We start from the raw sequence: 12,213 nt of genomic DNA on the forward strand, positions 1-12,213 counted from the left end.
ATATATATATATATATATATATATATATATATATATATATATATTAGAGTATTGTCTGTCAATGTAAATCTGTTTTTGAGACAAAGTCAAGTAGAACAAAATGTGTTGGTGAAACACTATGCGCCCCGGCGGCAACAAAGTTAAAAAAAATCTATTTTTAGCATATCTTTCATAGTCAAGGTCACAAGGTCATATACCTTGGTGTCATTCGAAAGAACTTAATGGGTGGAGTATTCACATCAAATATGAAGTCCCTTTCTCCTATTGTTCAAAAGTTAAGGCAAAAAGTGTAAAAAGCTATTTTTAGCATATAGGTCACAGTCAAGGTCACAAGATCATTGACCTTGTTGACTTTTCAAGGAACTTTATTAGTGGCGTAAGTATACCAAATATGAAGTCCCTATCTCCTATGGTTCAAAAGTTTTGACAAACAGTGGAAAAAGCTATTTTTAGCATATAGGTCACAGTCAAGGTCACAAGGTCATTGATCTTGATGTCATTTGAAAGGACTTTATTAGTGGTGTATGCATACCAAATATGAAGTCTCTATCTCTCAAAAGTTATGGCGAAGGTTAAAGTTGATGACAGACAGACAAACAAACAGATAAACAGACGAACAGACAGGACAAAAACAATATTGATCCGGGCACATAAATAATGTTAGATGATTGTTATAAATTTTAATTATTTTAAACTTGTACAGTATTTTTGCAGAAATGATCCTTGTAAAAACAAGAATAGAAAGAAATAAAATCATAATATTCATAATAGACTTACATCTTTTATATCTGTATAAAAGTATGTGTTACATGTAATAATGAAAGGATTTTTTCCAAAGCAATCCATAATCATTTGTTTAAGACTTTTTAGTTTTTACAGATTACTGTGAACCAAAATACTAAATAAGTTTAATCATAAAAAATAGAAGATCATTGTACATGTTTATCCATAAATGAAAAAAAGCAAATTACAACAAAGAATTACATTTTATAAGGAACCAGATAAATTTTTTTTCAAATAAAATACTTTACTTTTATCAAATGAAAGTAGTTAGTTGAAATAGGTAGAAACCTGGTGTTGATGCCAATTGTTATTGCATAATTAGAACTGGGTATTGGCCCGAGATTTCATATTGCCATATATTGCAATATTTTCAACGTAATAAAAATTACATTTTTTCACTATATTTACTTTAATTTACAAGCAGAATGTACATAACTAAGATAAATAACCAACACGGAAAAAAATCTTAAAAGTTATGCTCTGAAATGTTCCCACAAAACAACTTCTGTCTTAATGTTTGGCTTAATAACAAAGTTTCATAAGTCCATTTTTATATTTAATGACAAAATTCCTTAATCTAAGCATATTGCCAATATATCGGTATTACAAAATCGTATTGTGATACAATATCTTTTGTCATTGTATTGCAATATATTGAAATATCGATATTATTGCCCAGCCCTATGCATAATGCATAAACAAACATTTAAGTAAAAATAAGGAACAGATTTACAATGAAAACAATTGATGCTCAACGTAAGGATGACATCAATCAACATATCAAATGTACACATAAAATTATTCATGTAAATTAGTATTATGTGGCAAATATTAAAATGCAAAATAAAAATTCCAGAATTTAAGATATGCATGAAAAATTGATATATCATTTGGAAAGTAAAAGAATCAGATGTAATACTTGTACAAATCAATTAATCCCATCTCACTCTATTGTTACTTATTAAATGAACTAATATAAATTCTACATTCTGTAGTTAATCATTTTAGCTACAAGTGCAGCAATTGTCCTATATTGTTATGCTTGCAATAGAAATGCAATTTTGTCAATCATAAAGAAAGTTAAGGTTCACGTTATTATGAGGTCACAACTTTCACAAAAAAAAAAAGAAAAAGAAAAAAAATAATAGTGTTAGGCATCCTTATGTGACTTTGTGTAGGAAAATAAAATGACATGGGAAATAGTCTAAAGTGTACAAAAGAACAATTGATCCAGGAACTTTTGTGTGTATAGAGGATTAATCTAGTAGGCAAAATTACACTTGAAAGGACTTTTTATAATGTCTTCATAAACTACAGTGAATGTATGATGTTAAGTGCATGAAAAAGAATTATCAAATGATAAAATTCAAATTATTAGCAACAAATATGATAATTCACAAACAGTGAATTTAATATTAATGCCATAGTGCATATAAAAATAAGCTTTGAATCTGATGTACCTTTATATAAGGAGGTGATCTTATGAAAATGAAAAAAAACAGGAATGGGTACAGATGACAAAACAATTAAACTGATATGAATAACATTTTGCACATTTTACAAGAACAGTTGGACTTCAGTACATGTATTTTTAAATATCAATATCTCCTATACTACATCAAAGTGTTTTGAAAGTCCCAGTCATGTTTTATTTTAGAACATTTTAATCTCTTTATCTCAAATCTTTAGATATCTTTGTTTATATTAATTGGTCCCAGTGAGTTTACGATAATGAGGACTGACTGTATATAACAACCATACAATAACAAGATTTTCTTTTCAATAAAATTTACAACAAGAAAAGCATCAGTATAAAATATAAAGTTACACAATTGGAATGAATTAAAAAATATAAACAATTGGAATGAATTTCAAAATATATATTTATAAAAATTATCAAAAATGATATGTTTTTGAAGTCATTATATATTCCTTTGAAAAACAATGGCACAACCTTGAAGATATAAAATAGCTTCTTTTTCAAAAGTTTTCATAGCTTGTATAAAAATCTCACTAATAAAAGGCTAAAAATCATAACTATTGGATTGTATATGACATGATTGCCAGCATTGCACTTGTTGCCTTTGCAAAAGCAGTAGTTAACAGCTCGTTGGTAGGTGGTGATAAATTTCTTACAACCGATGTAGTCTGTAACTGGCTCCAACACTGAAAAAAAAAGACCGAGACCTTTAAAAATACTGCTTATAATCACACTTTACAAGACTGTATTTTCACAAGGGATATAAATCTGATTATTCATTACAATGCACAAGTGGAGAGAACTTAAGTGATGATGTATATATATATTTTTTTTCAAATGAAAAATTGCTTTGAAGTTCTTTGCATTAAAAATGTTCAATATTTCTTTAACCATTACTTTAAACATCTCATACTTTAAGATGAATTAAATTTTGGATTTTTTGTGAATCTTTTGAGGAATCTCTCATATTGATTAAAAACATTCAGATAAAAGAAAAAAACATTCAATTAATAAAAGTGATAATGACCTGTTCCCAAGCTTTGTAGCACTCTATAATATTCAATCTGGGAGTAACATTTTCTTCTGGCGACCTGATATTCTACAGAATAAAATGAAGATTTACAGAAAAAACAAATATTAATGCAATCAAAATAGCACACATCCTATTTGATTTTATTTGCTCCTTAAACATGTTAAAGCAGTTGATTTAAACAATATTAATTTTATTCAGAAAACTGACTGCATTGGCCAGCAAGCAAACTGCCTTTGAATACCCTCTCTATATAAGGTGAGGTCATGGGTAACAAATAAAGTGAACTGAGTTAATATTTATAAATATAACAAACAGTTGATGAATTGTCTGTGTTTTTCGATGCCAGATACATGTTGAGCAAATTTTTTTCACATTCATTTGATTTGAATTATTATCATTTGCATAATTATACAGTGTATAAATGTTCAAAGTTATCTCAAGACATGTTAAAATATTATCATGCACTCATTATTAATCATTGTCAATCTGTGCTTTCGTTTCGTCAAGCAGCCTCCAAATACACTATATCAAATGCAAAAATTGAGGTTTGTTTTCAATTTGATAATGTGGAAGGGGGACATAACTCTTAATAAATTCGCCTAATAATCTTAACTACAACATATTATCATTTTCTACATCACTTTCAGTTACCAAAACCTCACCAACCACATTCTTCACAAGTGACCCTCTTGTTGCCAAGTTTTACAGAAACAGTTAAAGGACCAATTAACATTAAATTCAGATAAACCTATTCTGAATGAAATAATTTTTCACAATTGTTTTTTTATTTTTCTAAATTATCACTTAAAACCTACCATCGTCCCACTCTTTGGAGCAGACATGACACCCTGTTTCTGTTCCTACCCCGGAGTCCTCGGGTTTGAATGGTTCCACATTACAGTAACTACAGGAGTAACAGGTCAGACCATTGGTTTCTTTGTCGTAGTCATTCCCACTGCCTGGACCCTGTCCCCCGGGGATCACAATCTGCTCATCCCAGTTATTCTGGAACTCATTGAAAGAGCCATCACTCCAACCTTTGAAAAAATATCAGCAAAAGGTATTATTCTTCAAACAATCTTTCTTTTATTTGATACTAGAACATATCATTTAAGAGAAATTTTATGCAGTTTTTAATGGCATTGTTTCCCTTAAGATTGGCCTTTACCATTTTCTATTTCCTGCAATTAACTGTAGCAGCAAAAATTTATATGGGGATAAAATTTTATTATTTATTCAAGACATTTAAAAAGGTTTTGCGCACTTTTATTTCATTGTTTGGAAGTAACAATTCAATATTCAATAAATAGATATATGCAATGTTGAATGGGATTAAATTTTGTTGATAATTGTGAAAAAATAAATAAAAGTTAATCCCCAATGAATATTGCTGCTCTTACAGTAATAACAGTTGTAACAAATTAAAAAAAAAATTAGAATAAAAATCTCCCATCATTTTCAACATTAGCTGCAATATAGACATCTTTTTTTCTTTATTTTTTTTTGATTGGGAGAGGCTAAGGCATAGGATAAACAAAATCTGAGAGAGCTACAGTGTACATTATTGCAGATAGTTAAATATACCTCCAGGATTACTGCCATCTGGATACAGGTTCCCCGGATTAGAGTAAGGAATCTGCCTTATCCGGAGCGTGAATCCGATTTTGCTGTCTTTTTTATTGTCAGTAACAAACTGTACAGTCAGTTCATTCTGTGTAGTTTTGAAAGATCTCAGATTGGGGAAATCTGCAGAGGATCGGATTTTCCCACACAGACCTCCAGGAGGAAATCCAGGGATCAGTCTGGCATTGTCAACACGGGGCCCTGCAAAGGGGAAAAGTGTCAAATAAATATGAAATTGTGGGTTGGATCGAGTGAGAAACTTAATCTGATTAACATGTATTTTGAATAATATGACAAACCATTAAAAAGTTTCAAAAAATCTTTGCAGTAGGATGGAATGCCATCTTCGTTAACAGGGCCATGGTTAGCATCAATGTCCAGGACGTCTAAACTGACTGTGATCTGGTGCTCTGGTTTGGCCTTTATAGATACAATGCAGTTCCTTGAGTCCTGTAAAGAAGGAATGGCTTTGCTATTACCATGTCAATAAAAGTTAATTGAAATGAAACATTTGTGTATCATGGTCAGAATTGGTGCCATGATCACCCACTGGACTTGCAGGTGCTGGAAGGACTAAATGAGAACTTTAAGAGTGTAGACAATTTAAGGAGCAAGGCATGCTGGTCTGGATTGAGAATATAAGCCTGGGTAGCTTAGTTGGTAAAGTATCTGACTATAGTAACACAGCCGTTTCGCTTTAAATTCATGATCCATGCAGCCATACATTTTTGCCTTTTCTGTTTCAGGTTTGCAAATTTTCAAGGGAATACATGTAAACTATCTTCTAATTTGGTATCTGCAACTGTTAATGCTATCAAATTTAATGGTCAAGACACTAGGGATGAAACGATACACCTCCTTCACAGTTCGATACATATAAATTGTAAAATTTGGTCTCAGTTCTGTTATTTTTTATACAAATTACAACACATTTTGACAAAATGAAACAAAGTCAACTGTTGTTTTCTACTTCCTTTTACTAAATGTAGTAAAATATTTTTCTTGCAAAAGAACTGAACCCAAAATAGAGATTTTGTAACGTGTATCAAACCGAGGAAAAATACTGAGGTGAATCACTGTCAAAAAGAACAATAAAAGATATCTCACTGTTCTTTCTCGACAATTAATGGTGATCAGGTAGGTGCAAAGCATTCTTGAACGGACATTAAGCAAACAAATAAATGCGATGCTTATCCTGTATCATACCTGGTAAAAATTATAAGACTGCGACCTCACATCCTCATATCCATCTATGCTGTTCTGAAAGTTGTACTTGGTTCGATAATACGCTGGGTTTCTACAATACTCTTCATAACAGACAGAACAAAACTCATCTGTTTGCAAAATGATGTCCCCTACAACAGGCATAAAACATGAGATATTTTGTAAGATGATAAACATGAACTTCATGCAGGCATAGTGAACAACCCATATTTGGCAAGATTTAAAAAAAATAGAATCTTTTTAAAGATATATATCATGTATTTGTAACCCCTGTTCTTTGTTACTTGAAAAGATAGTCTTGTAACAAGGTTACATGTGAACATAGGTAATAGTCAGCACTGATTCCTTGCCATATCTCCGACATTACACATGTTAGAAAATCCCTCCTCATTTAAAATTTACAAAAAATCGTTAAAGCCAATAATGTCTTTCAAAATCATAGGCACTCCCCATCTTAATTGTTAAAACTAGAGGTACTGTGAGCGATGAGCTCACTAAATGATACCCCCCGCCTCCCATATGGTTAAAACTGGTGAAAAAGTCCATGTTTTCCTGTGGCTGGAAAAACTCAAAATATGTGTCGGATCAAAAAGTAAAATAGGAGGTGCACAATGGCAATATGTAATAAAGATTCTGTGAAAGTTGCATCAAATTTTACTCAGTGGTTTAGGAGGAGTTGCGGATAAGAGATGGGTACCCCAAAGCGTAACAGACGGACGGACGGACAGACGGAAGGACGGATGGACAGACGGACGGACGGACAGACGTACAGACGGACGGAATTAACGATTACTATATACCCTCCCGCTTTTCAAGCGGGGGGTATAAATACCCTCCCGCTTTTCAAGCGGGGGGTATAAAAATATATCTCTACTATACTATAAACAGGTTTAGGACCAATCGCCCAAATGGGATATAATAGTCCATTTGGGATATAATATCCCAAATGGGCTATAAATTTACAGTGCAAAAAATGAAATTTTTTATTTTGGCTATAAATCTCAAAATTTCGTATTAGGAAACTTAAAAAGGAAAAACTTTTGGTTGACAAATTTTCCTGTATGCCCATTGTTTAGGAGATTGATCCCTCGGAAGTTCAGTAACTTCTTGGGGATCAATCTTACAAACTGTTGGGTTGCAGATAAACTTGCTTACCAAAAGTTATTCCTTTTCAAGTGTTTTGATGCAGATTTATGATATTTATTGCTAGAATAAAAATTGTCATTTTTGCCACTGTAAATTTATAGCCCATTTGGGATATTATATCCTAAACAGACTATTATATCCCATTTGGGCGATTGGTCCCAACCTGATAAACACTGTTTATAGTATAGTAGATATATATATTTTTTTTTAATAATTAAGATAGAGAGAGAGGAATAATTCACTTATTTTATGATTGTATATATGTGATTGAATTTTGGAATGAATTTGTAAAATGGTTTAATGTCATTGAAAAAGATTATAAAATATCCAAAAGAACTGTTTTCATGGTAATGTAGAAGGAAGTTGCTTAGAAAATTTTCTTATATTAGTTGCAAAAAAAATTATTTACTATTCATGATCACAAGACAAAAAGTCATTATTTAGGCCATCCTTAAAAAAATGTTTTTTTGCGGTAACGCGACCGACTCACCAAAATCCACCCTACTGGATTTTTTTTATCGGTTCAAAAATCTTCTTTTTTTTTTTACATATTATCCATTTTCTGTTTTTATCCGATTGATATCTTTTTTACGTCTCCATTGCACCTACGCTGTTTTTAAAAAAGAACTGATGTGTTCTTATATTTGGGCAATAAAAGATTGAATTCATTTAGAATGCTTTAATTTTCTTGTTTGATTAGTAAGGTGAAATCTAAGAAATAGTTAATACCTCTACATTTTGTCTCAAAAAAAAAAAAAAAAAAAAAAAAAAAAAAAAAAAAAGCCTACCTACCTACTCACACCTAAAATGAGGAGGCGCGTTACCGCAAAAAAGGATTTTTTTAAGAATGGCCTTATTGATGCAGTAAGATAATTAAAGTATTACAGAAACAATGAACATAGAAAAATATTGTGAAAAAGTTTTTCAATATAAGGAAAACATACTCAGTAAATGGGCCCTGTATGATAATGTGTACAACAAGTGATGAAAAATCAAATTTAGATTGTACTTTTGTTATATCTATACAGCCGGAGCTGCTATATACTCAATTTGGTATATTTGTTTTGTTCATGGATAAATCATATGTATAACTGTCATATATTTACATCTATGTATTAATTATTTAAGTTTAGAAAGTGTACTGTGTGAGTGTGTGTAATTGTGGTGGTGAGTGGGTGGAAATTGTATTCTACGGGTTTGTATTTATCAGTTTATGTAAATCATTGTAAATGGAAAAAAGCTTCAAAATAAAACATAAAAAAAAGATAGGGAGTGCCTATGTTTAAAATAGGTAAATATAACAAATGCACTGGGAAAGGGCAATCCACGAAAGTTACATATGTTAACTTTGATAAGACTTACCCGCTATAAATGATATTTTTAAAAACATAAACAAAACAAATTTTTCCATCTTGAAATCCGGAAATGAATGAATTCTTAGGAGACTCGTTCATCAAATATTTCGATTAAAAATTCTCGCTCACCGTCATTTGGACGCTTTGATTAAAAAGTAAACATGGCCACGGTTGAGTCTATGGTTGTTGAAGAGCAAAGAGAGCCGGAAAAGCCGGTTGATAGAGAAAAGGTAACATTCTAAACGCGTGTTTTTCAATCAGACTTGTATTCTACTTTTCATCAGTAAAAAGTCAAACGCTGTGCAGCATGTGAAAGACTTCTCAACTCTATACAAGCTATCCAATGTTATGCATTTTTCTAACGTTTACATTAAAATTAAAGGCCTATTTTTCTATTTCCCCAATAATTGAACAAATTGAAATGTTTTTAGGACCTTAAAAAGACCTTAAAAACCTACAAGAAATCTGCATAAATTTTCAATCTCCAGTCTGAAATGAATTGTGATTCCACAGAATTTTAATGATTACCATCAGTTGGAAAGGAATGAGAATCTAGGAAAGTACTTTGCAGATGAGCTCATTGAAATATCTTTCATGGTCGACAGAGAAAATGCCCATTCAGAGGCAGGTCTAAGGGGGGCCATAGGCATCCGGCATATTCTCTTTAGAGAAGTGGACAGGCTTTCGCCTACGTGGATGTAGGCGAAAGCCTGTCCACTTCTCTGAAGAGAAAAGCATCCAGCAGTGACCATGTTGAGAGCCCCTAATTTTGTCAAAGTAATTAAAAATTCACTTAAATCATACTTTTGTCAAGAAAAATGTAAAAAAAAAAAAAAAAAAAAAAAGCTACTCGGTCTACTTTATTTTTACTCTGCAAACATCTAGAATCAAGGAGCTCATGAGGGGTCACCCCCTGGGCCCCTTCTACTTCTAGGACAAAACCATGAAAACCCTAGAGTGGACACACTGCCTACTATAGTGCTTTTTTAACTTCAGTCCCTGGATCCATGTCATCCATTAAGCATGGGACAATGTCTTGTTGAATATACTGCAAGATTGATTTAATTTTATGGACACAGAAGAACTAGTGAAATATCTTTCCTAACATTTTGTGAACCACATATACATGTACTAACAAACATTAATTTAAAAGAGAAGCTAATTCTCTTGTGTTACTTGTACACTTTTATTGATGCTAGCCAACTGTTCCTATTAAATTCGGCTAAATCTTTCTGAAAACCATTACTTTTGGAAGTCAATAAATTTCACACTCTTAGACAAACCAATCTAAAGAAACATTAATCAACATGAAAAAAGAATTATGTTTGTTAACATGTGATTTCAGACCTGTCCTCTTCTTCTAAGAGTCTTCAGCAATCTAGGACGTCATAATCCAATGAGTGATTACCACAGGGGACAGACCCCAGCTAATGAACTTCAGATCTACACATGGTAAGTCACAGGGGACAGACCCCAGCTAATGAACTTCAGATTTATACATGGTACTAAGTCACAGGGGACAGAACACCCCCCCCCCCCAACTAATAAAAATCAGATCTACACGTGGTAAGTCATAGTGGACATACCCCAGCTAATTAACTTCAGATTTGTACATGGTTAGACACCGGGGACAGACCCCAGCTAATGAACTTCAGATCTACACATAACAAGTCTGACACAAGGGACATGTACATGAACAAACACTGTCTGTAATACATTGATTTTATTATAATAAGATATATCACATTTAACGAGGCTGGGGGGTGGCAGCCATTTTCAGACTATTTCTATCTCCTTTAAAAGAAGATCTCCATATAAAAATATACAAAAATGATCAAATTTTAAAACTAAAATGTATGATTTTTTTCTTTGCCTAATGATTGTTGACAGCTTAAGAAACCGTATCTAAAAAAATAAGTTAAATCTGGTGGTTAATTTGTGGTTAACTTGCTGACCCCCCAGCCTCCTTAAAGGCTAGTATAAATCCTAGTATCATATCTGTCACAGATATTAAAAAAAAAAACAAATTAGTTCACTTTTGTCTATGTCTTTGTTAATATACTGAAAAACCAATTTTTACGAGGAAAAAAAAAACTAATTTATTCCTCATGTTTGTTTCGTGAACAGGCTAGATGCAACCCTGAAAGAGCTGACAAGTCTGGTCAAGGAGGTTAACCCAGAGGCCAGGAGGAAAGGAACGTTCTTTGATTTTGCCATTGTGTATCCTGATCCAAGGGCACCAGTTTATAGACTGCGGGAGATCGGAACCACCTGCGCCGGTCACCGCGGCCAAGATGACGGAATTAGCCTCGCCAGTAAAAAGTTTGTCATCGGAGATTTCCTGGACATTGCCATCACTCCACCCAGAAATGACAGACCAAATCCAAGGAGAAACAGACCGCCATATTGAGTGAATGAATTGAGTTTTGTAAAAGAGGAATCTTTGTGAAAGGATGTTTTGTAACAGATAGACATATGAAATACTTGCATGGAGTATATATGAGATTTCAAAGTACTTTTTATTTTTTTTCACCATTCACATTCTCATGAGAAATGTGTTCATTTCAATCATCATTTTAATACAAACGTGCAGCAATTGCTAGAGATGATGATCTCTACTTTGAAGTAAAATTGAAAAATTAGATCGAATTTTCTTTAATACTTTAATTTGCCTTAAATGTTCATACATTCTTTGGACATGTAATTAGAAAGGAGAAATGCACGAAGAAAACATGTGGCTGGACTGGGAATTGAACCCGGGACCCCTGTATTACTAGTCAGGTGCTCTAACCATTGAGACATCCAGGCCGATATCCACGGTCCGTAAAGCCGGAACCTCTACAGACATATAAGGCTTTGTCTAAAGACTAGGAGTACCTGATTGCCTAGCTTTAAAATGTTTTCAAAAATTGTGACTTCTGGAATATTTCTGGCGACATGGTGATTATCCCTTTTTAGCTAGCTCACCTTACCTGAAATCTTAAGTGAGCTCCTCTGATCAAATTTTATCACTCTTCGGTTTATTAGTCTGTAAACTTTTAGCAATTTCATTTTCATTTGAAGAGTCACGGGATCAGAGTCAACCATACTTAAGAGTAAGAAGTATCCTTTAAAGAGAAACCAAGTTGAGGATTGTGGACTTTTAATATCCTTATATCATCAACATATTTGTCGATAGTTTGCCTCGATTTAGGAATTGTTCGTATGTAGAGTATGTTCTTGCGTATCGAACCAACTCGGATATCATAAATAAATGAAGTTGGTGAATGAGAATTTCAGTGAAGTCATAACTTTTATCAATATATTTTGTTGTTAATTTGGACTTCAATTTATTGTAGGGAATGTGTTGAAAGTCGTATACATGTATATTAAGACTATGTACGAGGTCACCAATTGTTCGCAGAAATTTGTCCCATCATACTTTAAATACTTGTAAGGAATATAGTGCGAGTCTACAAAAAATCTTTTACTTTTAGCTCAGTTGATCTCATGAAGTTCATTTATATACACAAACATGGAGCAGAATAAAATTGGGGGGGGGGGGGGTTACACGCAAAAAGTTCTTCTTT

The 12,213-nt window shown here is 32.6% G+C and overlaps 2 protein-coding genes across 2 annotated transcripts; one reads left to right on the forward strand and one right to left on the reverse strand.

Moving 5' to 3' along the window:
* Positions 1–2,273: 2,273 nt before the first annotated feature.
* Positions 2,274–8,703, reverse strand: LOC134247182 (uncharacterized). The gene is made up of 7 exons (XM_062729527.1): positions 8,652–8,703; positions 6,126–6,274; positions 5,219–5,369; positions 4,881–5,120; positions 4,112–4,333; positions 3,291–3,362; positions 2,274–2,949 (listed from the first exon to the last, which is right to left on the reverse strand). The coding sequence occupies exons 1-7, from the start codon at positions 8,698–8,700 to the stop codon at positions 2,774–2,776; spliced, it is 1,059 nt and encodes a 352-aa protein (XP_062585511.1). The 5' UTR covers positions 8,701–8,703; the 3' UTR covers positions 2,274–2,773.
* A 63-nt stretch (positions 8,704–8,766) lies between these two features.
* On the forward strand, positions 8,767–11,283 carry LOC134247192 (histone deacetylase complex subunit SAP18-like). The gene is made up of 3 exons (XM_062729537.1): positions 8,767–8,874; positions 9,990–10,096; positions 10,772–11,283. The coding sequence occupies exons 1-3, from the start codon at positions 8,806–8,808 to the stop codon at positions 11,052–11,054; spliced, it is 459 nt and encodes a 152-aa protein (XP_062585521.1). The 5' UTR covers positions 8,767–8,805; the 3' UTR covers positions 11,055–11,283.
* The last annotated feature ends 930 nt before the right edge of the window (positions 11,284–12,213 follow it).

The sequence above is a fragment of the Saccostrea cucullata genome, unplaced genomic scaffold, assembly GCF_032062105.1.
Source record: "Saccostrea cucullata isolate Sc308-1 unplaced genomic scaffold, CSIRO_AGI_Scuc_v1 ctg927, whole genome shotgun sequence".
NCBI lineage: Eukaryota > Metazoa > Mollusca > Bivalvia > Ostreida > Ostreidae > Saccostrea > Saccostrea cuccullata.

Bases quoted from the DNA above. Each gene is read 5' to 3' on its own strand.
- LOC134247182 (XM_062729527.1), bottom strand. From the start codon at position 8,700: ATGGAAAAATTTGTTTTGTTTATGTTTTTAAAAATATCATTTATAGCG. The intron at 5,121-5,218 runs GTTTGTCATATT...TCCCCTTTGCAG, and splicing joins TTTTTTGAAACTTTTTAATG to GGCCCCGTGTTGACAATGCC. The intron at 2,950-3,290 runs GTCATTATCACT...TTTTTTTTTCAG, and splicing joins GCTACAAAGCTTGGGAACAG to TGTTGGAGCCAGTTACAGAC.
- LOC134247192 (XM_062729537.1), top strand. From the start codon at position 8,806: ATGGCCACGGTTGAGTCTATGGTTGTTGAAGAGCAAAGAGAGCCGGAA. The intron at 8,875-9,989 runs GTAACATTCTAA...ATGTGATTTCAG, and splicing joins AGCCGGTTGATAGAGAAAAG to ACCTGTCCTCTTCTTCTAAG. The intron at 10,097-10,771 runs GTAAGTCACAGG...TTTCGTGAACAG, and splicing joins GAACTTCAGATCTACACATG to GCTAGATGCAACCCTGAAAG.